Source organism: Artibeus jamaicensis, unplaced genomic scaffold (assembly GCF_021234435.1).
Source record: "Artibeus jamaicensis isolate MK-2021 breed Jamaican fruit bat unplaced genomic scaffold, CSHL_Jam_final scaffold_1019, whole genome shotgun sequence".
Taxonomy (NCBI): Eukaryota; Metazoa; Chordata; class Mammalia; order Chiroptera; family Phyllostomidae; genus Artibeus; species Artibeus jamaicensis.
The window spans coordinates 21,433,846-21,461,188 of NW_026522025.1; the positions used below are offsets into that span (position 1 = coordinate 21,433,846).

Sequence of the window (27,343 nt, forward strand, 5' to 3'; positions counted from 1 at the left end):
ATCTTGATTGAGGGATTGGTCCCAATCAAAACAGCTTGTGGTGTCAGATAAGAACACCTGAAATGGCCAAGGGAAATTGAGAGGAACTTGCTATTGCTAGTAATTAATTTGAAAAAGAGACACTTTAGGTGATTTACTTCCTAAATTTATGAAGTAGAGAAAGTTTTATCTTCATGCTCATCTGCCCATACAGGCTTCCTCTTGTACCGTCATGACTTGTTGACAACATCTCATCATCTGCCTCCATCCCCAGCCCTCCCACAGTCTGAATCACGTGATTCTACCATAATATATCTATGAAATCTATTCTTTATCTCCAGGCCATGATTACTACCTCAGCTCATTGTACTCCTGCATCTCTTTCTTAACTTACTGTAGGACTCTTCTAAATGATCACCCTGCTTCCAGTCTCTCTCTCTCTAAAATCCATGTGCTATATTATTACTAGAAGGACCTTTTTAAGATGCAAATCAAAATACATTTTACTCCTACTTAAAACTTTGGTGAGTTTCTATACACTAAAATTTTAGGAAGAATGCTAAATTCATTGTCATATAAGACTCTTCAAGATCCAGAATAGGCAACTCCTAATTAGAATAAGTTCAAACTTCATTTTTTTTCAGTCAACTGTGAACAATTACATAGGCAGGATCATTCTTTCTGGTGATGTTGCCTATATGGCCATCCATGAAAATCCTTGAAAAGTAATATCAACCAAGAGCTATATGCTCTACAGGATTGTGTGAGATGACAATACAAGGAATTGCTAGTTGGGTCCAAGTAATAACACAAGAAGAAAAATAGTATGGAGTAGTATGGTTCTTTGGACTTCCTCAGACCTGAGTATAAACTTCAGCATTTTTCTTTACGAGCCAAATAATTTGGAACTTTATTGTTCATGTTTTCACAATGAGGCTGTCAAAACAGTTCCATAAGATGGTTACGAGCATTAAGTGAAATAGTTGTACTCGTTTAGTTCATACAGATATTCTCATAGTACACATTCAATAAATATTTGTTCCTTTTGCCTTATAATGTCTTGTTTACATTTATAAGAATCAAAGGGCAAGAAATAAAGATGATATCCATGCCAGGAACTGTATCAACCCAGGGTAAGGGTGATTGGAAAATGGAATGGAAATACATAAGAGGACTACCAGCTGCCAAAGAAGATAAGCCCTGTGTTGGAGAAAATCGGGGAAAAAGTGGAGAAGTATATGTGTGTGTGCATGCTATAGAAGAGTAGTAGTAGTAATAGTTACAGTTGGATTCAACCAGAGAATATATAGAATAAGATATCTTAGAGTTACCACTTCTTGAATGCTTACAATTATGTACCAAGCCCTGTGCTAAATGCTTTGCAAGCAGTAACTTAAATAGGAGTGAATTAAAATAGACAAAAGAGATCAAAAGGAAACACAGCTGTCAGTATGAAAAAAAGCAACACTTAAACACTTAAGAGGTGAACTTAGAAAGAAGCACCCCTATAGAGAGTAATAATAAGTTGATGGAGAGGTAGGAAGCAAACTCAAATAACATGATGTCAAACAATCTAAGAGAAAACAGGATATTAGGGAGCAAACAAATAGTAACAGATGCTAGAGAAATATTTTCTTATTTTCCCCCAAGGATATTTTTTTCACTGACAGTGGAAGAGAGAGAGAGAAAGAAACAGAGAAACACTGATAGGCTGACTTCTCACATGTGCCCCAACATGGGATGCAATCCACAACCTGGGTGTCTGCCTTGACTGAAAATCAAACCCAACAACTTTCAGTCTACGGAATGATGCTCTAACCAAATGAACCACACTGGCCAGGGCAAGAAACATCTCAGTAAGGAAAAGACTAAAAATATCATTGGAATGGGCAATTAGGAAGATTTTGATGTCATTTTTCATAGATATTTCCTTGAAGTGGTGAAGTCAGAAGCCAGATCATGGTGAGCTAAGAGTGAATAGGTAATGAGGAAAAGGGACAGAAAGTGTAAACTACTCTTAAAAAAATAGTGTCCTGGGTGGATGGCTCAGTTGATTGAAGCATCATCCATTATGCAAAAATGTTGCAAGTTCATTTCCCAGTCACAGTATATACCTAGGTTAGTCATTCAATCCCTGGTCAGGATGTGTTTAGTAGGCAACTAATTGATGTTTCTTTCTCACATTAATGTTTCTGTCTCTCTCTCACTCTTTTTCTCTCTCCCTTTCTCAAGTGAGCAATAAACATATAGAAAAACAATAAACATATCCTTAAGTGAGGGTTAAAAAATGGCAAAGTTCAGGAGAGACAGCAATTTTAACTGAGATTGATTGCAATTTTATTCCACTGAGAATTTATTCTACTTTTTCTTTCATGGGACATTTAGTTTCTCTTGATATGGCCATTTTTTTCTTCTTCATCACTTACAATGACTTTCATAAGATGAAGTATAGAGTGGCAGATAAATGGTACCAAGTCTAACAAGCTAAAGTCAAACTGCAGGAAAAAATCAGCAAAAAAAAGAACAATGATGATCTTTGCTCTTACAGGCATTAATTTTAGACTCCCTGAAATTTTAAATGATAACTTCTGACTATTTCACTTACAAAGATTAAATTCCAGCGCCTCACATGAAAAATCTTTTACCTGGAGTCAAATCTTATTTTTCATTGAAACAAATTTAGACCATGAAAAATATAGTTTAGAGGAGAGACCTCTAAGTCAAGACCTCCAGTCAAGATGGTGACCTAGGTAAACACAGTTCACCTCCACATCAACCACATCAAAATTACAACTAAACTATAGAACAACCATCATTTAGAACTGTCAGAAACTGAGCTGAATAGAAATCCTACAACTACAGAATTATAGAAGAATCCACAGTGAGACTGCTAGGAGCAGCAGAGATTCAGAATGGCTGGTCCCACACCCACATGTAGCAGGTAAAAATCAGGAACAAGGGGGCCTATGCCCACATCAGGTCCCCCAGCCCAAGGTTCCAGTGCCCAGAAGAGAAGTCACCATAAATTGTGGCTATATAAATTGGTAGAGATTGAGGCTGTGGAAGACAGAAATTGTTTGAATCCCAGGCAGTTCCTCTTAAAGGACCCATGCACAGACTTATCTGCACTAACTACATCTGAACTCTGGTGCAAGGGCAGTGGATTGAAAAGCATCGGAGGCATATGGAGAGAAACTGAATTGTCTGGCATGAGGTGAAAGCTGGTGGGGTGCAGCTTTCTTTTATACAGAAGTGCTGGTAGAGGTCATCATTTCTTTTCTGAGCCCTCCACAGAGCTGGCGTGCATATGCCACATCTGAGACTTCAACCTGTCTATCACCATTTGCCCCACCCTGCTGATTTCCTGAAGCCTGGCCCTTCCCACCTTTAAGGCCCACCCAAGCTGTTTCTAGTAGCTTTTCCATACGAATGCCATGTCTTAGCCCATTGTGCAGATTTTCCTAAATTCTCTCAAATAAGCAGCATCCAGTTTCAGCAAGCTCCATTCCTCTTGCTGAATTGCCTCAGGCCTGGCACAGCAGCTGGCCTTGGTTAACAGCTTGGCCTCACTTAGGCACTTCCAAACCCAGAAAAAAAAGTATTCATGTACATATCACTTTGTAGCTTATGTTATGTGACCCTGGAGAACATAGAGGGTGGCTGACCTTGGACCTGCAATCAAGGCTCAACTACAACAGGAGTGTGTACACAGCCCACATTGTGGGCACACATTGAGTGCGCAGATTGGATAATAGAGAAGACTGTGCCACTAGAATCTACAGGACACCTACTACATTAGGCCACTCTACCAAGCCTGAGAGTCATAACAGCTCTACCTAATACATAGAGACAAACACAGGTAGGCTGACAAAATGAGGAGATAAAGAAAAGTAGCCTGAATAAAAGAACAGAAAAAAATTCCAAAAAAAGTACTAAATGAAATGGAAACAAGCAATCTACTAGATGAAGAGTTTAAAACACTGGTTACAAGCATGCTCAGTGAGGACCTTAATGAGGACCTCAATGACATAAAAAAATGCAGTCAGAAACAAGGATATACTAATTGAAATAAAGAACAATTTATAGGAAATCAACAGGAGAGTAGATGAAGCCAAAAACCAAATCAGTGATTTGGAATATAAAGAAGCAAACACATGAGTCAGAACAGCAAGAAGAAAAAAGAATACAAAAAAATGAGGATTGTATAAGGAGCCTCTGGGACAGCTTCAAGCATGTCAACATTCACCTACTGGAAGTACCAGATGGAAAACAGAAAAAAAACAAAAAATTGATAACCTATTTGAAAAAATAATGAGAGAAAACTTCCCTAACTTAGTTAAGGAAATAGACACACAAGTCCAGGAAGCACAGAGAGTTCCAAACAAGATGAACACAAGGAGACCCACACCAAGACACATCATAATTAAAATGCTCAAAGTTAAACACAAAAAATTGTAAAAGCAGAAAACAAGTCAGTTATCTACAAGGGAGTTCCTATAATACTGTCAGCTGATTTCTTAAAAGAAACTTTGCAGACTAGAAGGAATGGCAAAAATATTCAATGTGATGAAAAGCAAGAACCTACAACCAATTAATTTACCCAGCAAAGCTACCATTTACAATGGAAGAACAACAGTTTGAAGAACAAAGAGCTTCCCAGACAAGAAAAAGCTAAAAGATTTCATCACCACCAAACTAGTATTATATGAAGTGTTAAAGAGTCTTCTTTAAGAAGAAGAGGAAGATCAAAAATATGAACAATAAAATGGCAATAAATACATATCTATCAACAATTAAATCTAAAAACAAAATAAATAAACAAGCAGAATAGAAACAGAATCGTAGACACAAAAAACATTTTCATGGTTGCCAAATGGGAGGGGGTCAGGGAATGGGTGAAAAAGGTGAAGGGATTAAGAAGTACAAATTGTCAGTTACAGAATAACCATGGTGATAGAAAGTACAGCATAGGAAACAGAGAACAAATATATACGACCTATGGACAACAGTGTGGGGAATGCCTGAGGAAGTGGCAAGGGAACTGGGTGGAGGGGTCAAAGGAGAAAAACTTTGGACAATTGTGATAGCATAAACAATAAAATATAATTTAAAGAAAGAAATACAAAAAAAGGAAAACAATTTAAAATTTTATATAATAGTGATTTACCCACAGTCATAATTAATGGAAAGGTTAAGTTGTAAGGATAAGTAGTATAAGCATTCAGAGAATGAAATTATCAATAGAGTAAAGTATTTGCAGAAGGTTCTCATGGAGAACATTGAACTCAACTTGGCCTTGAGACTGGGTATGTGGCTGGCAGAGAAAGACAGAGAGGTTTTCTAGGAAAGAAGAGCAGAATGTCAACAAGTGTTTAGATTGCAACCTGGAAATTGAACAGACTTCCCTTGGATGTTTTGGTGAGTCAACTAGTAAATAAAAACATTTGTCAAGGGTGATTTATATAGTAATCGCCATACTATCAAAATAAAGAGCTCTAATCCATTTTCTGTGGTTCTAATCCATTAAGTGGTTGTTCCTTAAAACAACCACTTAATGGGAAGAACTTAAAGGTGCTTATCTTTCCAATAGTAAATGGTACCAAGTTACTAACCTATATTGGAATTGTGGTTCTTATTGTATTAATAATAATACTGATATATATGTCTAACTATTATACAATTCATTTCTTTACAGAATTCTAATATTGTTCAGATAGCCTTTCTGTGATAAGAAGTTTCTAGTTTACCATTTGGTAGTGATTTTGTTGTTGTTTTGAGGACCAAAAAGCAAAACTATGTATTTTCTTAAATATTTTTAAGGCAAGAGAAATTTTATGCCCTACAAAATCTTACTGAGAAAATTTTGTAAAATTCCAATCACAGTTCCTGACACTTGGGGTTTGCCAAAGGTTAATTTGAAAATAATGATCAATAAATGTTTATTGAACCGTGTTATATAAAATTTCTACTGTGTAATTAGTGCCTAACTGATAATGATTAAATTTCTCATGACTAATATTAAATATATATTTCATTATTTTTTACTAGAAATACAGTCCAGTTTAATTATTATTTGGGTGCCTACCATACACTTAGCATAGTGGCGAATAAAACAGATTCAGTCTATCACCTCATGGAGCTTCTAATAATAGAAGTGGTGTGAGGTTGATCTACCAGTCTTTTCAGGTTCTAGAGTAGGTGAAGCATGAATAAAATGATTTGATATACAAGTTTTCTGACCTAAATGTTAATATGTGTACATTTGTCTTAGCTGTATGACTGGTATGTTTGTATATCATAATATATCAATCATATTCCCATAAGATCACTGGGAGATGCTCTCTCCATAATGACTCCAAAAGTCATAAAAATCAATAAATGCATTCTATTCTTATACACAACATGTGAAATTATTCACATCATTCCAAAGTGATTTGTTAAATAGTTAAACATTCCCCTCGAATTTTAAAACAAACTAAATAAAACCTACAGTTCAATAATGACTGTATGCTTTCATTAAAACTTACATTTTGACTGTTACTCAGAAAGCCAATACTTCACAATTAATGAACATTCAGCCAAAAATCGAACTTCTGAATGACTGGATAAGTGCAAATTTAGAAGAAAAAAATTACTTTGGACTATTTATTGAAGCCTAAGGGCTGTTATCTATTAGAATGAAAGTAAGTTCTGGAACCATGCCTAAGAAATTGGCTCTGTATGTTAACATTTGAGAGTCCTTTTTACAAGAAAAATTCAATGCTGTCTATTTTATGCTATATTTAAAATAAGAGAAATTGTAAAAAGCTTCATTTACCTTGATCATTAGTGACCTTTTTTAAAGGTTTCTAAGATTGAACTACCAGACATGTGAAGTCTAAGATACAAGCACTTGAAATAAATGGCTCTGGCATTCATTTTCAAGTTGAATCTATGGTGCTTCTAACTGATAGAAAGCTTCCTCTTATCTGAGATTGAGTCAGTCAGTTCATCTATTTAAAGGTTAGTGTTAATGAGATCAAGGTCACAAGAAGGATCTGATGAAAAGAAACTTTGAAGTCACACAGCCCTAGATTTGAATTACAGTTCTGGCCCTTAATTGCCATATGACCTCATAAATTACCTAGTCTTCACAAGACTCAGTTTCTTCACCTTTAACATCAGACAGTAGTAGCATCTGTCTTTCTGTGTTTTGGGGTAGAACAGTTAGAGGACACTCCAGTTACTACTTATGCACCTTAGTTCAGGACCTGATACATAATGTGCCGGCAATAAATGTTAATTGTGGTCTTAATTTTTTATTATTGGGTTGGCCAAAAAGTCTGTATGGTGTTTTCCATAAAACAAAAGACACATTTTCTATTTTCACCACTAACTATTGATTTGGATATTTTGAGTATGTCAGCTATCTCTCATGTGGTATAACATTAATTGTTCTCAATTAATGTTTCAGTTTGATCCCTGTCAACTTCAGCTAGTCTACCCAACCATGGGGCATCATCCAGCAAGAAATCTCCAGCACAAAACTTTGCAAACCACTTTTGACACATTTGGTCAGTCCCAGAACCTTCTTCATACACTGCACAAATCTTTTTTTGTTGCATTTCAATGGCATTTTTACCTTTCTTGAAATAATAAATCATTACATGTCAAAAATGTTGCCTATTTTCACCCATCTTCAATATTAAAATGGTTATAAATATTCACCAATTTGGTTAAGTTTTATTTTTATGATGATGATATGATAGCTGTCACAATATAATCTAACAAAGTTGTTTCTAATGAAGTTAAAAACAACTAAGCACTACTAAAGCCATTTTAATAAAAAAATCAAGTGAATGTTTTAGCCAACCCAATGGAAAAACAATTCACTGCACACATTGTGTATTATTCTATTAGTCATTAGTCAGCAATATCCAATATCAGCAGAATTGTCATCTTGAAAATGTGTAGAAATGTATACACCGGCTTATATTTTGGGACCCACCAGAAATTTTAGATATTATAACAAGAATTCTTTTTGACAATTACCATCAGTTCTAATACCATCCCAGGGATTGAATAATCTGTGAGGATAATCATGTAACATAACAGTTTTAGCTAAAATATGCTCAATAAATACTCAGAAACAAAGCTTCCTTCTTGATAGTGACCTGCAGCATAACTTTGAGAAATTTTCTACTAATTCCTCTGATTCTTAATTTCTTCCTTTTAAAAACACAGGGATTTGATATGCAATGTCTATGGTCCCTTCCTGGCTATGAGGAGCTGTGATTCAATGGGTGAAGAAATTACTTAGGAGGCAACTGTTTTGTGGAAACAGAAGAGGTATTAGAGCAATAAATCACTTGAGCTCTTACATCCCATCTTTCTGATTTGTCTTCTCAGTCTAATAGACTTTTGAAAATCTTTCAAATGTATATTATTTGACCAACTGAAAGATAAACAATGCATTAGGAAAATCCACAATGAAAATTAACATATCTTAAGAAAACTATCCCAATCACTTTTCCAGAGAAGAGAGATTTAGAGATGGATCTTTGGGAATAGGAGAAAACTGCAGCATCAGTAGGTTTGTTGGCAATCTATGGCTTTCTATGAAGACAGTTGACCAGTAGCTCCTGGTAGTTTCCTTCCTTCCTTCCTCCCTCCCTCTCTTCCTTTCTCTCTCCCTTCAACAAATGCTTATTGAATTATTAATATTTATATGGCTATACACTAAGGTAGGATTATAAAGATAGATCTGATATACACTTTATCTTCAGAGCACCTTCCATTTAGTAGGGGTGATAGGGCATGTGTATAATTTCTTTAAATTTTCTAAATGGCATGAAAGAAAGTTATATGAGAGTTGAGAGGAAGGAAGACAAGTCAGTTTTCATTGAAGGAGGGTAAGTCAAAAAGTTTTAGAGGAGATGGCATTTAGATTGAGTTTAAACATCTAAACGTTTGTAGATTGGACAAAAGAGAATTCCTGGCTGAGGAAGTAAAGTGAACAAAGACTCAAAGGAGCAGGAAAAGAAATGCAGTTTGACCATCCAATTGGATTTATAAAAGTGAGTAATGAAAAAGAACATTTAAAACGATACCATCACATTCAGAGGACCTGGAATGCCATAGGAAAGGGGTTTGGTCTTTATTTTACAGGCAAAAATAAGCCAGTGAAGGGTTTGGAGAAGGGAGATAGAAGACAAATATGTTTCGAGACAATGATTCCTGGAGAAGAATTATATGTAGTTATTTAAAATGAACATTCATAGGAAGACTCCCCAATAAAGCTCCTGAGCTCTCTTTCTTTTCCAGGCTGTTGATGTGCTGCTGCAGCATGGAGCTAACGTCAATGTTCAAGATGCAGTTTTTTTCACCCCACTGCACATTGCCGCATACTATGGGCATGAACAGGTGAGTCTGACAGTAGTATTTCCAAAGGCTAGGAGACCACTTAGGTACTCCAGGCTTTTGTCGAGCTATCCTAGCTTCAAAGAAAAGATATTTAAGATACACTTTGCATTATTTTTGCCATATTTTTATCAGCTCCACCCTTGAGGAGTTTGGAGATCCATAGAAACATTGCAGTTGTGGAGTGATTCATTTTTACTGATAATTTTAGTAAACAAGGGAAGCAGTAGAGCACATTGGTAGATGTGTGTCCACAGGAATAAGTCAGCCTGAGTTTGAAAAATTTATGACCATGTGATCTTCATCTATAGAATGGGAAAAATATTAACAGAACCTAATCTGAAAGACTTGCTCTTATGACAAGCTAGTAAAGTGTTTGGTAAAAGTTCAATAAATGTCACTGTGTTGATCTAATGACAGTAACAGTAAAACAAATGACAAAGTCCTTTCCAACAGTTCTCTGAAAAAAAGTTATTATTCAGAAACTGGGTTTCCTTTCCTCCATTGTCATGGGATGTGTTATGCTCAAAACTGTCTCCCAAAACATATTGAAATTTCCAGGACCCATGAATGTAGCCTTAAAATGGACTTTGCAGGTGTAATCAAGATAAAGACCTTGAGATGGGGAGATTATCCTGGATTAACTGGATGGTCCTGTTGTAATCACAAGGGTCCTTATAACAGGAAGCAGGAAATCAGACTAGTAGGAGAGCTGACAACAGAAGCAAGAGGTTGAAGTGATGCAAGAAGGACCACAGACTGAGGAATCCAGGAAGTCTGACAAGCACGGAAAGATGCTTGTCATCTGAAGATGCACGGAAATGAAAGCCTCCAGAGACAATGCAATCTGCTAATACCTTGATTTTAGACTCCTGACCTCTAGAACTTTAAGAGAATAAATCTGGGTTATTTTAATCCAATAAGTATGTGGTAGTTCGCTACCATGATGATGAGAAACAGATATGTGGAATAACCTAGAGCAACTACAAAACAATCACTAAATGTGCTTTAAATATATAATTTGTTTTAACTATGATTGTACAACAGGCACATATTGATAAAAGTTTATATTCTGTCATAAAGTAATATATATGGAATGCTTTAAAGTTTAGAATATACCTTCATTTAATAAATACTTTCATTTGACCTTCCTGACAACCTTAGGAGCTTCAGGTGTGAGTTAGTTTAATTATGGGACAAACACTGTGTTAAGACCTTTATGTGAATTTTTAAATTTTTTTTGCCACAACCCCCAAATTAGCTGTCATTTGCCCCCTTCTACTAATGCTACACATGGAGCTCACTCAGGTCAGGTAACATGCCAGAGTCATGCAGCTAATAATAGAAAGCCTGGAATGTGTATTCAAGCCTGTCTGGTCCCAAAGCTATATCATTCTTGTACTAAAAAGCCTCTTATCCCTATTATATTAGTGAACCAAATCATGAAGTCCAGGCAGTTTGCCAAGTAATCGAGCTAGGATTTAAGGACAAGTGCTCTAACTCCAAAGTTCATTGATCTTCAACCTTAACATATTGAAAGACAAAATTTGTACACACTGCTTTCAAACACTCCCTTTAGCTATACACAAGGAACTAAATAGAATCAAATAAAGTAGAAACACAAATGTAATTGGAAAATCAAAACCTAAGCATTCAATTGACATCCTATGTTCCTCTTCCTTATTTCATATCTCTATATCACTGGTCTTACTCAGTTCTGGAGTAGGATGATACCTTTGTACCTCTGTAGAGGTCATGCCATCGTACTACCTGAGGATCCCAAGTTGAAAATCAAAATTACTTATGTCTCTGTGCTGTTCTAGTCATTCTGCCCTTGTTTCTTTTCTTCACTGGCATATGCTTGGACACTCTCAGATCTGTGAAGTGTGACTGATAGCTGGGGAGGATTGCTCATTCCGTTGATGTGCTGCTCACAGTGCCCTGCAGTGTACTGCAGAGCTGGGCATGAAAAGTCTTTTTGCATGTACAGGGTCCAAAAACCCAGGTGATAAAACAATTCCTTATTTTTCCAACTTCACGCACAGACAGGATATACATGATGCATATTATCTGTAGAGTCATTCTCCCTGGATATTAACCTCATCACCCAGCGGAAATATAAAGAGCTTCTGTGCATGTCTGGTGGAGAGCTAAATGTGTTTACTTCCCCTGAATATGCAGTCACAGTCTTATAAAATTATGCTAAAATGTGGATGGCCCTTTTACGATAAGGGACTCGCTTTTTGTATGCAAAGACAGCACATAAGTAATTTATGGATGCTATTGTCATTTGCTAAAAAATGCTGACGGGAGAATGGTGCATTCAATATATAAATGTGCCTCATGTGCCATGTTCCTTGCCATTTGTTTATTTACTTATTTTTAAGTAGAAGAGTAGATGTTTTGCACCAAGAGCAATATTTCCTAGGTATATGATAACACTGCTTAATAGACAATCTATTTTGAAGATAGTTTAAATCTGTCCATTATAAAGTCACATAATCAAAATATATGGAGCCCATGTAAGTGGAAATATGTGCTTAGGAGTGCAAGGTTCTTGAGTCTAAACTTCTACCACTCTCATTACTCCTGAATTAAATATTGGTCTACCACTAGCCAACAAAGAGATAAAATATACATGTTTCATATTGGTGCTATCACTTCTGCCAACATTTATTAATAGGCACTTTTCTATGTGCTTTAGATGTAATAATTTAATCCTTTAATCCCCACAATTCTATGATGTTGAAATATTTTTATTCCTATCTTACCAATGAAGAAACTGAAGTTTCGAAAGATCAAGTAATTTATTTAAGATGACATAGCTAATAAATACAAGTCTGATTTTAGAACCTTGTTGCTTACCCACTACACTCAATAGAAAGTTTCCCCACATCCCACTCGGCTAAATTTTCTGCCTAGAATTTCTATCAAATATGTCCCATATTCTTGAGAGGTTTCTACCAAACACAAGTTTATTTGATGCCCCATCAAATATCAAAGTAGTTTTAGAGCTTGTATTCACTTTTATGCTTACACACCAGTGGTCAGAACCAGTGAGGGGTTCTCCCATACATGTTATCTAAGTGACACAGATGCATCCTAACCTACTTCTTGGGGTACTACAGTGACTTCTGAAATTCTCAGGGGAGGCAATTTTGGGTTTAGAGAGATTATTTGGAAGGGTTTTAAGAGAATATATAAATGATTTGAAGGAATCCCTATTATCTGAAACAACCTCTGGTCAACTTCTAAATTGCTTAATATGTTATCTCTCTCTGTCCCTTTGGATCTCAGCTAACTGAGGAAGATGCTGAGTGCTAGTGCAGCTATCTCCCCCTTTAAAAAATTCAGAAAATGACCCAGAAGGTCATTAGCAAGATGACCATGAGTGACATAAATGGAAGTGCTGTGAAAATCAAGAACCAAGTAAATACTGTTGGCTCTAGACAGGAGACACTGGAAAAGATTTTCAGTAAGTGGTGGGTGACTTTAGAGAGGATTATTTATGTAAGTGAAGACCCAACCCTGAAATTGCTATGGTTTTAAATTTCTCAGGTAATATAATAATAAATTCCTTATTTTTAGGCCAGCTGAGTTAGGTTTTCAGGCAAAAATAACTTAAAAGAAAGCCTTAACAATATGTCTTCTTCCCTATCGATGAAAATGTTGCATTATGTTTTGACTTTTGATACTAACTTGAAATGAATGGATCCTTTAGGTAACTCGCCTCCTTTTGAAATTTGGCGCTGATGTAAATGTCAGTGGCGAAGTTGGAGATAGGCCCCTGCACCTAGCATCTGCAAAGGGATTCTTCGCTATTGCAAAACTCTTGATAGAAGAAGGCAGCAAAGCAGATGGTAAGATTCTGTATTTAGAAGACCTTTACTGACCATTCTTGTTTACAAGAAAATAATCTTGAAGATGATTAATTCTGTACTTATGTACTAATTTGATCTACAAGTTGTAGTTTATAATTTTAATATATTGATTAAACCCATGTGTTAATTGTTCTTTACACGTTTTAGTTCAATTCCTAATATATTATGTATGGCAGTAAAAAGTAAGGGGTTATCTTACATAAATTATTTTTATTTGTTGTTTTAAATTGAGGTAAAGTTTACATACAGAAAAGTTCTCAAATCTCAAGTAAATATTGATTTAAGTGAATAGTTACTTATGCATACACCCATGTACAAACCACCAAGGTCAAGTTGTGGAATATTTTTATCTGGAAGGTTGAAGATATTTCAACTGGAAAGTTATACTCTGGAAATATCTCTTGTGCCTCCTTCTCAGTAAATAGCTTTCACCACCAAATATAATTAATGTTCTGGCTTCTCTTTCCATAGGTTAGTTATTTTTCTGTTATGGCAGTTAATATAATTTTGTGACTGCCTTCCTTTGATCAACACAATGATTTTGACTTTCATCCATGTTGTTGCATGAATCATAGTTTGCAATTTTAAATATTTTTTATTTTTAAATTATAGTTGACATACAATATTATTTAGTTTCAAGTGTACAACACAGTGATTAGACATTTATATAGGTAGTTTGCTATTTTTTTAATTGCTGAAGATTGTATGAACATTCCACAATTTGTTTTTGATTCTCCCCATAATGGACATTTGAATGTTCTCAGTGTTTGACTTTTATGAATACAGCAGCCAGAAATAGTAATACTTAATTCTTTTTCTGAACATATATAATCATCTCTCTTGGGATATATATATATATATATATATATATATACACACACACGTATATATATGCATATGCACACACACACAAGTAGAATTGCTGAATCAGAGGTAAGCACCTGTTTAACATTTGAGGAAATTTCAAACCATTTTCCAAAGTGCCAGCACACTTTTTCACTCCCACACCAATAGGAGAGTTCCCCATAGCCCCTCAGTATTTGCTGTTTGAGTAACTGATATTACTATATAAAAATATTACTATCTTCAATAGACACAGAGTTAGAGTGTGACAAGCCTGAGAAAAGAAGCCCTAGAATACACTTAAAAATTTTAGATACAGTTAGAAGAGAATTTCCTGCAACTTTGTATTTTTATTAATTATAAAATAAATTTTGGAAAATCAATTAAATTTTGAGTATTGAAAAAAGTTTTTTTTCTTTTTCTCTTCCTCACAAACTTTATTTTGACACAGATTCACTCAGAGTTACATCTTGTCATTAAATTCTCTCAGGTATATCCAACATTCTTTCATTGACCCCCAAGAGGCTTAATTAAAAGCTCAGCTGTAAGAGCTGCTGGCCTTTGCAGCAGAAACGATGCACATTTCCAAAAGGACAAGGTTGTCAAAGCTCTAGAACTTCCAGTTTCTTGCTTCAAAATTGAGGCTGATATTCGCTTAATAAACCTAATCAATGTTTTCATTTACTCATGAGGAAACACAATGGCTCCCAGAGACAACGGTGAGGAGAGGCTAAGGCAGTTTTCACGTTGAAAACTGAGCCATTTTATTTTGTGTCATTTTCTATGAGCCAGTGTGCAATGACTTAGACGTGTTTACAGCGTTATAATAAACAACCTGTATTTCCAGGATGCAAAAAACACTGTTTCATGGACCCTGTTTAAGTAGTCTCTTTGATTCTGTTAGTTTAGAATAGGCAGAGGTACACCTCTGTGAACCACTGAACACATAATTGTGATTTTGAAACCGCCTCGCTCGTCCAAGGGGTCAAGAACTGCTCACTTTTTTCCTTTGATAATCAATGCCATCCTCAGCTTTTTATTCATCTTCATAACTCCAATGCTCACTGGTGTCAAGTGAGTGTCATTTACGATCAGCACGTCTCCAGGATCAAAGGACTCTTCTACAAGAAGTGTTGGAATGTGTACTGCACCTGTATTCCCCCTACATTCCAGCCTCGTGTGATATAATTATAAGTATTTTCTTTCTGACTGACAAAAGCTCTACATGCCTCCTACTCGACCATTTAAAAAATCAAGATGCAGAGCATGACTCAGATTTTGAAGTATTTGTTAAATTTTCTTCTAATACATACTTCATATTTAAGTCTTTTTTGCACTTCAACCAATTACAAAGAATAAACCAGATGGTCTGCTGTACTGATGGACACAACAAAGGATTTATTGTCAGCTAGTTCACTTATTCCAAAATGTAGCTAAGCCTCCAGATGATGTATTTTTTTTTACCACAGGCCCATGCCTATGGTAGATAGACATAAGAGGAAGAATGACTGACCCCAAAAGGAGCTCAGTTTAAAATCTGTTATTTACAGTGTGTTGCCATGGTAACAAAATGTCACAAATGAAAATAAATTCAGGCTTCAAAATTAGCCAAAATGTAATTCTGAAAGCAACCTCTTCAGTTTAACATGTTTGGGAGACCGGCCTACTCAGTCATATATGTTTCAAGTCTCCAGTCCTCCTCAAACCTCTTAGGGCAATGAAAAAAGAGAAATGTAATGGTCATTGAATGAGATTGAGAAGGTCAAAGTACTGCTGGGCTCTATCAGAAGAAAAAGGTGATACAGTCCTCACAATGTTTAAAATTCAGAATTTTTTAATTTGTTGTGATCTGAATATTAAATATTATAGATCTTTTAATATAAAATAATATTATAGAAAGTCACAGAAATGTCTAGAATATGGTCAGTAAGAAAAAGTATTTTCTTTTTAAAAATATATCATCAGAATTATCACACAGATCTATTACTGAAAATTTAATTAAGACATCATTGGGAGTTGCTCTAGAGAGCTAATGGTATGTGCTCATATTTGTGGGTTAATATGAAATTTTTGTCTGCTCTTTCAGATCTATAAACAGATATAAGCAAGCAGTAACATCTGTTCGCCCATCCATTTATTCAATATTTCTTTCAAATGACATTAATGAGCATAGACTCTCTTCAAAGCAGAGGGACAGGCACTAAATATTTTCCTTATAATGACTGACATGTATTTCTTTCTTGAAATTTTACTTTATTTAAATATCTCAATAAGATGTTAAGTTAGAACAAATAGAATATCATTCATACATTTAATTTTTCTCATATAAACATAATAATAAACACTTTTTTGTTATTGCAAATTGGTCCAAGACAAAACTAAATAAATCACAATGGCTGAAGATAAATATAGGTATATACACATAAACTCTGTGCCTGATCTGGACCTCTCCAGACATCTTCGTTTAATTGACCTTTATATCTTCTTTGACGGGAAGAATATCTAGCCCACTTCAGGTAATTCACCAAATAGATAACTTACTTTGAAGCTTATCAGTTCGATTATAGAAGAACAATGTTGGGTGGGGCCAGCACGGCCAAAGGAAAATTATGAATTAATGCAAGACTGTGCTGCATTCTGCTTTACAATGTTCCCCTCTGGACCTCAAGAAATCTTAAATGACCTCTGGACACTCCAGACTCCCTGCTGTTCTCGGCTCCCACTCACAATATTGACTGCCCCGGCTCCCGACAGAATGTGAACAAAGGAAGAGTATCATAAAAAGAAATAATCAAAACAACCAGGAACATTCTTCTGAAGAAAGAGTGTTCTTCTGAGTCACTAATTAATTAAAAAATTCAAAGATTTATTTTTTAGTAACAGCCAGGGGAGAAGGAATTCAGTGACTTTGTTGAAGATTTCCCTGTGGCTTAAGATCTTACAGGAAAATAAAATGAGAATCATTATCTAAAAATATAGCCAGCTACAAGGCCTAAATCGGTGTTCATTAAAAGTTAGATGATTATAACAACTGTAGTAATAAACTGCTTGCATGTTTTTTAAATTAGTCATTTTTCTTCCTTTTTTCTTTCTTATTTATCATCACTAAAAAATTTCATATGCATGTTCTTTGTTAAGGGTTATTACATTCTATCTCAAATAAAGCACCCTATACAGATGGACAAATAATGAAATAATAAAAAAAATTGGCCATAGACCAAGTGATTCAGTTATTTTAATTTTTAAAATTATGCTAAAGCAGATCCAGAATTTAGCAGCTTGGTGTTTAGTTATTCTTACTTTAGCCCTGTAATTCTTGACTATCCAACTAGCTTGTAAGTTATATGAGAGTATAGACTCTATTGGTCTTAGCACTTAGCAAATTTCTAGGAGGGAAATTAGTAAAAGAGAGAGTACACATTTTTATTAACTGTCTAATATGTGATAGGCATCATGCCAGAAGCTGTTCAATTATGCTCCCCCTTAATCCTTTCAGCCTCCTTGCAAGGGTGTTATTACATCTATTGTTACTGAGAAGAAATCAATACCTCTAGCACCTAGCACAGTACTGGTGAGAGTGATTGTTTAATCCTTGTTGAGGAATGGGTATGCATCACCTGGGTGATGCAAGCATTTGCAAGCATTGGAAACTAACTCTTGCTAATTTATAAGAGGAGTATATTAAAGGATGTCAAGCAGCATATAGACTCTTCCCCAAGACAGGGTTGGAAAGCTAGGTTTGGAATCCTCACAGTAAAGAACAATATCCAAAATCACACTCCAAAACTAGTCCTGAGAAGACAAACTGCCACCCCAGGTAGGCACACACAGCAACCCTTGTGATTCTGGCACCGGCGATTCAGGGCACTGGGTCTGCAGTTGGATCACTGCTGCTGTAAATTGCTTGGAGCTACCCCACCACTGCTACATTGCCCAGATAAATTAGGATCTGCTTTTTTGTATCATCAACTCCAATATTAGAGTCTGATATAATGTGCTGGTTGGAGGACCCTATAGATAAGTGTCAAAACCAGGGCACAATTGAGAGTGAAAGGGTCACTATTACACATCACACTAGGCTAACAGGTATAAACCAGGACATAGGGTCACCCTCTGCCAGTCTTGTTCCTTAACTGCAGAGGGAACTTGGAAATATTTCCAGGTTCTATGGTATAATGTGGTTTTTGGCTTCTAGGCAGTACTTTTAGTATAGGAAATCCCCAAATGTCAGAATAGGTTATACGGTTGGGTGGGCCAAGGGTGGGTCAAAAGGAAGGACAAAAGTCCATTATAGAATGAACAATTGAACATTAAATAACTGTCTGCAATAATGGGATTAATGAGGTCTGTCTCAATCTGAAGCTCATTGTTTTTTTATTATACCTCGCTTTCTGTACCACAGTATGACAATTCTCAGGTAAACATGCATCAGAACCTTCTAGACAGTGTTGTAAACATGCAGAAAACCAGCTCCCCCCTCCTAATTTGTTCAACCCAAATCTTTAGGCAATGGTACTCTGGCTAAGATCTGTAACTTATAACATTCTCCAGAGGGAGAAAAAAACAATTTGAAAGGAGATACCTGTAGAATTAAGGCCATGAGTACCTCCTAGGTGCGTATTAGTTTCCTGATCTATTCCACTCTGCAAGGTAGATTTGATTAGATGAGTTCCATCCCAGGTAGAATTTATGGGAACTAGGAGAAAGCCTGTTTAACTTGACAATAGGCAATATAATATTATTATAATTTTTAAAATTGGTTGCACTTAATTTCCTTTATTAGTATCATTAATTGGTGATTGCTAAGAGTCTCTCAGGCACTTAGAAAAATTCCTGACACTAGCCACGAGAAGGCCAAGAAGCAGAGGATTCCAGTTAGCTTGCCTTTTTCTTTGTTGTTGACAACAGTGAATGCTCAGGACAATGAAGACCATGTCCCACTCCATTTCTGTTCTCGCTTTGGACACCATGATATAGCAAAGTTCCTGCTCCAGAGTGATTCAGAAGTTCAGCCACATGTTGTTAATATCTATGGAGATACCCCTTTGCACCTGTGAGTATTATGTACGATTCTATAGGCCCTCCAAGTATTTGTATGTTTTTACTATTATCAAAACATGTTCTTTAACTCTAGGGCATGCTACAATGGCAAATTTGAAGTTGCCAAGGAAATCATCCAAATAGCAGGAATAGAAAGTCTGACTAAGGAAAACATCTTCAGTGAAACAGCTTTTCACAGGTAAATGAATATTTAAATGCAATAGTCAGAGATAGACAAGTACCATATGATTTTACTTAAATGTGGACTCTAATGAGCAAAATAAACTAACACAGTGGAGACAGACTCCTGGATATAAGGAACAGACTGACGGCTGTTGGGAGAGGGGACTTTGGGGACTGGGTTACAGGTGAAGGGATTAAGCAAAGAAAAAAAGGACTCGTGGACACAGACAACAGTATAGTGACTGACAGAGGGAAGGTGGGGAAGTAGAAGAGGATAAAGAGGAGATAAATTGTGATGGGAGACTTGACTTGGGATTGTATACACAGAATACAATACATGGATGATGAATTGTAGAATTATATACCTGAAACCTATATAATTTTACTAACCAATATCACCCTGATACATTCAATAACAATAAAAACAAAATAAAATAAGTGCAATAGCCACTAATTTAGCCAATACCCTATGGCACCTGTAGTTGTGTACATAAAGCAAAAACAAACAGTGGCAGATGTTGCAATCAGAGAGCAAGAGCAGAAGGTGGGCAGAAGACGAGGAGCCTAAGCTACATGCACAGAAGAAAAGGTAGAGGCAGATGCTGCAGTTAGTACAACAGATGGGGCCTGTGCCAGATGCTGCATTCCTGGCAGCAGCCACAAAGACAGGGACTGATGTTGCCAAGGCAACAGGCATATCAACATCTGTAAGCATATTGTTTCTATTCCACTTCACTCCACAGAAAGCTGCAAAAAGGGGCAGTGCCCATAGTCCTCCAACAAGAATCTCATTACCAGAATTCATCAGCATCAAATGTGACACTTTTTTCCCTAGCACTTAAACCTTCTGTGCAAATGCATCTACCTACCTAAGACATCCATCTGTCAGCCTGTAAAAGCTTAGTTAGGGGGGCCACTGAGACACCTAAGAAGGCACTAGCTCCTTTCTAGGCATCTGCGAGAGTCCTTTACACCACGTTTTTTGTTCTAGACAAAAAACACTGAAAGAGCAGGTAGGTTTGGAAAGTTGCAACAAAAAAGGAATAGAGGGAGGGAGCAATGGAGGGAGGGACAGAGAAGGTAGCTAATACCTCAGAGCCACAAATCCTTAAAATGTCCAAAAAGAAGGCAAATTTTTAATAGAATTTAACACTCTCATTTTTAACAATATACTATTTTGCTATAAAAATAAAAACATAGTCATTTTAATTTAGTAAAAACTTGAATATAAGTTAATTTACTTATATATTACAGATGTCTTGGCTAGTACGCAACCTCAAAAAAAAATAAATGTGAGACTATACATTTACATTATTTACATACTGTTTCTATGACACTAGTGAATAACAAAAATGAGGAGGTGTTGGGAACCACTCTGCCTGGTTTCAGGAGTTATAATTGCCCCCCATGGCTAAGGCTGAGTGAGTGACCTCCAAAATGTGAGCCACAAGGAAACAAAGCTTGTCTCTACTTCCTCCCCTGCCCCCAATGCATGGTCGGTTGGTCAGAGATGGGTAAGACTCCTCAGAGGAGGGGCAACCTAAGCCAGACATGATCACTTGGGAGGCCACCCTGGAAGGACTTGGGGGCTGCAACAAAGAGGGAGTGATGGACCCTCGCCCCCCAGCTATTTTGACGTAGCCCAAGTCCCCACGTCCTCTGGGAGAAGTGTTTCCTGTCTCTAATCCGCTTAAGCCTGAAAACCTGTGATGAGGGAGGTGGTGCAGCCCCTTGCCCAGCTAGAGCTGGATCTGGGGTGATCAAGCATAAGAAAGATTTCACCAAGTCCTGTGAAGTCTGCTTTGCTAAGAGTGCTTTCATTCATATGACAAAAGTCCAAGCAGGAAATGAGTATATCTCCCAAAGTTTCTGCAATCCCCTTTCCTGACAGACACTGACTCAGACTAAACCCTCAGATTTCTTTGAAATGTTATCCACTGTTTGATCCTTACCGCCTGTATTCCTGTGTATTACAACCCAATAAAAGCCATTGAGGAAGGGGCTCCTGGTCTTTCTCCTCTGAGAGACTAGCCACCTCTCCTCCCCAAGCAGATCATGTCTTGGTAGTGTTACTTTCATCCGTGGCAGATGGAGGGGGGGAACTCTGCAGGCAAAGTTGCCTCCACAAGGAGGCTCTTGTTCATACTGCACTGAAGTTAAGATTGTGCTACTGCATTAGGCATTCACCTGTAAATTTAATTTAGATTTCCAGATTTTTTCTGTCAACCAAAAGGTCAGCAAAAAGGGAGGCAAAGAAAACTACCATTTATGGACTGATGATATATACCATATTATGTGCATCTATTCTCTTAGTTAGTGTTCATAACCATTTTTATAGAGGTGTATTTATTATCCCTCTTTTACAGGTGAAAAATCAAGACTTAGGGAAGCTAAGTAACTTGTCAGGGATTATGTCTAGAAAATCATGTAGTAAATGCCCGCCTAATTCCAAATCCTGTGCTTTCATATATCTTCATGTTCTACTACCAAAATATTTAGTCTGTTTTCTATACACACTGTAACAAAGCAGGTGCCAGAACTCTTCTGATCACAGCTTCGGTAAAAATGGATAAGTGGGATTTGTCACTGCAGAGGACAATTGGCCGAACAGTTGTGTACAGCTGCTGATGTTCTCTTTCCCCACAGGTCATACTTGTTAAGGCATATACCTCAGGCTAGTTCTTAAATTATTTTGCTATTCTGTGCATATAAATTGGAATCAACTGAAATCAGAAAGTGATTGTCCCTTCTGGAAAATCATTTATATGACAAGATTCATGAAATTGAGTTAAAAGCATGTTCAATTGTTTTATTTTGTGCAAACCTGTGGCTACTGGGAACAGCATAATGTGTTTATTCTGTTCATTTTAAGCACAGATTTATAAAAGAAATTTTTCTTTTACATGAAGAATTTACTCTGATTATGAGTTTTCTATGTACCAATTAGAGAGCTTTTTATGTAGCAAGCACTCAATATTTTTATTTCTGTTACTACTTTATATGCATAAACATACCCATAAATACACACACACACACACACACACACACACATATATATATATATATATATATATATATATATACATGTATATATTCAGAACTTATTTCCTATAAATAGTTGCTTTGAAAAGAAATAATGAGGCAACTCAGACAATAGAACATTAAAAATACAGTACTGTACTGTTTATAATGCAGAAAATCAGTGCTGATAAACTCTTGCAGCGAGATGGTAGCTTTTTATTCACTCAATTACTTATTCAAAAAAGGTTTATTGACTTTCAGTTAAGAGGCAGTGAAGACAGACACCGCTCTCCTCTTTATACAACTACATCAAAATTACAACTAAAATATAGAACAACCATCACTCAGGACTATCTGAAATCAACTTAAATGGAAGTCCAACAACCATGGAATTAAAGAAACCACATCCACCCATATTGGTAGAAGGGGTGCAGATGCAGATCAGGCTGGTTCCTCACCCACATGTGGTAGATAAAAATTCAGGAGGGATATCTCAGGAGTGGGGAATCCCAGTCCCGTACCAAGCCCCCAAGCCCAAGATTCCAGTGCCAGGAAGATAAGTCCCCAAACTTCTGGCTGCAAAACCAGCAGAGAATGATTCAGTAGAAGAAATTTCTGGAGCCCCAAGCAGTTTGTCTTAAATAACACACACACAGACTCACCTACTCAGACTGACTCCCTCTGAGTTCCAGCACTGGGGTACCAGCTTCAAAGGCACCGTTGGCATAAAGAGAGGAACTGAAGTGTCTGGCATCAAGGAGAGCAGAGGCCATTTTCCCTTTTTTAAACCCTCCCACCACAGAGCTGGCAAACTGGTGCTGCATCTGAGACTCCACCAAACAGGCTAGCACTGTTTGACCTGCCTTGGAGATCCCTAGAGACTCTGCCCCACCCAACTTATGGGCCCACCCAAGCTGCCTTTCCATATGAATGGCTGGTCTTGGCTCATGCTGTACAACTTCCTAAATTATATCAAACAAGCAACAGCTGGCCTCAGTGAGCCCCAGACTCAGCACTAGCAACAGTCAGCCTAGATTCCCAGCTTGGCTTTGCTTAGAAATCTGCAAACCCAGCACAAGTAGCAACTATCACAGATAGCTTTATAACTCAGGCAGGGTAACCCTGGGCAAAACCCAGATGGTGGGGGTGTGTGACCTTGGCCTGTACCACCCAGGAAACTACAGGGCCAGCACACCCAGTGGATAGCTACAAACCACATTAGAGCACCACCACTCTGCCCCTGCACAGCTGATCCTCCTCAGAGGACTGAGGTGGGAGGTAAGTGGTTACAGCCAGTTCTTGCAGCTGACTGGCCTGGGTAAATCCCTTCCACTAATCTGTCAACAGAAACCAAGGCCTGACTACAGTGGAGGGTGTCTTCAGCCCACGTAAAGGGCTCACCTCAAGTACCCAGCTTGGGTGATAGGGGAGGCTGTGCCACTGAACCCTACAGAACCTCAACTACATTAGGCCACACTACCAAGACACAGAGTCAAAGCAGCTTTACCTAATACATAAAAACAAATACAGGGAGGCTGCCAAAATGAGGAGAGAAAAATACAGCACAAAAGAAAGAACATATCAGAATTCCAGAAAAAAAAAGAGCTAAATGAAACGGAGATAAGCAATCCATCAGATGCAGAGTTCTAAACACTGGTTATAAGGATGCTGAAGGAACTTAGTGAGGACATCAACAGCATAACAAAGATCTGATCAGAAACAAAGAATACACTAATTGAAATAAAGAACAATTTACAGAGAAAAAACAGTAGAGCCAACAATCAAAGTAATGATATGAAACATAAGAAGCAAAAAACAACCAATCAGGATAATAAACAGAAAAAAAGAATCCAAAAAAATGAGGACAGTATAAACGGCCTCTGGGACAACTTCAAAATATTCAACACTCGCATCATAGGGGTGCCAGAAGGAGAAGAGAAAGAGCAAGAAGTTGGAAATGTATTTGAAAAATTAATGAAAGAAAACTTCTGTATTTTGATGAAGGAAATAGATGTGCAAGTCCAGGAAGCACAGTCTCAAACAAGATGGAGGCAAAGAGTCCCAGTCCAAGACACATCATCATTAAAATTCCAAAGTTTAAAGATAAAGAATCTTAAAAGCAATACTAGAAAAAAGTCAGTTACATACAGGGGAATTCCCATAAGACTGTCAGCTGATTTTTCAAAAGAAATTTTGCATGCTAAAAGAGATTGGCAAGAAATATTCAAAGTCATGAAAAGAAGGGACTTATAGCCAAGATTGCTCTACCCAGCAGATATCATTTATAATGGAAGAGCAGATATAGAGCTTCCCAGACAAGAAAAAAGCTAAAGGAGTTCATCAGCACCAAACCATTATTATATGAAATGTTAAAGGTACTTATCTAAGAAAAAGAAGATCAACGCTATGAATAATAAAATAGCAACAAATACATATCTATCAACAATTGAATCTAAAAAACAAACTAAGCAAAGAAAAAGAACAGAGACAGAATCATGGACACAGAGAGCATTTTGATGGTTGCCAGATGGGAGGGGAGTGTGCAGAAATGTGTGAAGAGGTGAGTGGAGTAAGAAGTACAAATAGGTTAGTTACAGAATAGCCAGGGGGATGTAAAGTACAGTATAGGACATAGAGTAGCCAAAGATCTTATACGCATGACCCATGGACATGAACAGTGGTGGAGGGGTTGCCTGAGGGAGTGGGGGATGCTGGGTGAAGCAGGGCAAAGGAAAAAAATCAGGGTAACTATAATAGCATAATCAATAAAATATAATTCTAAAAAGATAGATTTATTAAGAACTGCCCTTGTATAGATGATGGTAGGTTTGTTATGATGACAAGATTCCTTCTCGTCTTGAAAGAACTCTTCTATAAGTTATCATGGCAAGCAGGGGTATATCCATTATAGTAATAATGGGAGAAGTACCAAAGACCTAAATGGCAAGAAAGCAGAGGAGACAACAATAAACTCAGCCTTTAGTTCATGATCACCCTTTGTGGAGGAAACAACAGTTCATCTAGATGAATACTGGTGTTTCTTTAAGGAAGATAATGATATTTTATTAGAGAAAAAGAATTTGCACATGACCATCCAAGGAAGAGGTAATAATGAGACCCAGAGTATTACTGCTTCTAGAACCAAGTCTGGAATGAAATAACAGTTATTCTTTACTCTCCTACAATACTACTTCACTTCTGGAATACATCTGTGCATGAGTTTTTCCACACCAAGCAGTTTTCTAATTCTGTGTGGACATCAAGTGGGTATCCTACCATTCAATTAAATTCTGACTCTATCTACCTAAACTTAGTATCAGATTCCACAAGTTAAGGGGTCAGTTTCATAAGACTGCTCCCTACTTCAGAGGCCAGTCGCACGTCCTGGTTATTGCCTTACTACTGACCTATTGGTTCTAAATCAGAGGTTCTACCACCCCTTACTTGGGCTTGATAATTTGCTATAACATCTCAGAGAACTCAGGAAATTGTTCACTTATTAAATCACACATTTATTACAAAAGGATATAACTCATGAACAGCCAATGGAAGAGAGATGCATAGAGCAAAGTATGCAGGAAGGGAGGTGGGCCTTCCAGCACACGCGTGTTTTTACCAGTCTAGAGACTCTTCAAAACCTGTGCTTTAGGGACCTTCTTGGAGGTTTTATAACATAGGCATGGCAATTAAATCATTGACCACTGGTGACTAATTCAACCCCCTTCCCTGAGATAGGGTGGTAGTGCTGACAATCCTCTGTTCACAAGGTTGGTTCCCCTGGCAACCAACCCACATCTGGTAGTTATCTGGGGGCTTTCCAAAAATCACCTTAACATAAACACAGGTGTTGTTGAAAAGGGCCTATTATAAATAACTTAAGATTCTCCTTTCACTTTTATTGTTCTGGAGCTATTTCAGGAATCAAAGACAAAAAGAACAAATATTATAACAAAAGTTCTTCCAATTGCTTAAGAAATTATAATAGTCTTAGGAGCTCGGTGCCAGGCATGAAGTTGAAGATGAAACATATATACTTATTAGTATATATCACAATATTACAGAGTTTCTACATCCTTCCTGTAGCCATTATTTAGATGGGGCTCTGCCCAGTGTTTGCTCCTTCCAGCCACCGGTGACATACCACACAGGTTCCTGGAGATTAGGAGTAGAGTGTTGCAAACAAATTATAGCAAAAGAAGAAATGCGAGGGGAACTATAGGAGAAGAAAGTTTGTGAGAATTACTAGTAAAAAAATCCATCTGTTATTATTATATCTGATTTATCTTATATAATTTTTTTCTATTCATCTTAGCTTGCAAGGTAAATAGTAGAAATCAGAATTTCAATTAACTACTTCAACAAATCTAATTATAAAATGTATCTATAGGAATCTTATTGGCAGGGGTCTTGAAATATGTTATTTTTTTCCACAAAAACATACTCCCAGTAGGAAAGAACTGACAATGAACAGTTCTCTGTAGCTTGTAATGGACTTCCATAATCATCAATGCACTTGGAATTTCAGCAGAATGTGGTAGGTAGAAAATTATTATAATTATTTTATAGGAGATAAAACTAAAACCCAAATAGATCAAAGAACTGGTCTGAGGTCATCTGGCTAGTACCATGAGCCAGAGCTCTGGATTTTTAACTCCATTACCAATGCTCCCTCAGCAGAATGAAGCTGTGAGATTTTGCCCTCTGATTTAGAAAGCCTCCAAAAAGACAGTGCATGTTTTTCCTACACCACCAGGGGAAAAATTCAAACTATGACCTGGATATACCTGAATCTCCTAGGGACCTCCTGGGTTCCCTCACTCGATCGTCCTGCAAAATGTTTAGGTCCTGTAGCTAAAATGACATGGAGCGCTTTCCATATTTTTCTTCCTTTTATGGAAAAGGATTAGTAAAATAGGAAATATTTGTTAGGAAAGTGCTAGAAAGTTTATACTTCTTTCTTGAAGGTCCAGATGTGAGAATCTTTAGGATTTTACCCT

General features: G+C 36.9%; 1 protein-coding gene across 1 annotated transcript in view; it reads left to right on the plus strand.

Moving 5' to 3' along the window:
* Positions 1-27,343, plus strand: part of TNNI3K (TNNI3 interacting kinase) — a 277,088-nt gene that overhangs the window by 61,324 nt on the left and 188,421 nt on the right. Inside the window, 4 exon segments of the mRNA XM_037141086.2 lie at positions 9,283-9,381; positions 13,100-13,238; positions 19,011-19,155; positions 19,237-19,341. Coding sequence (XP_036996981.1) covers positions 9,283-9,381; positions 13,100-13,238; positions 19,011-19,155; positions 19,237-19,341 — 488 coding nt within the window.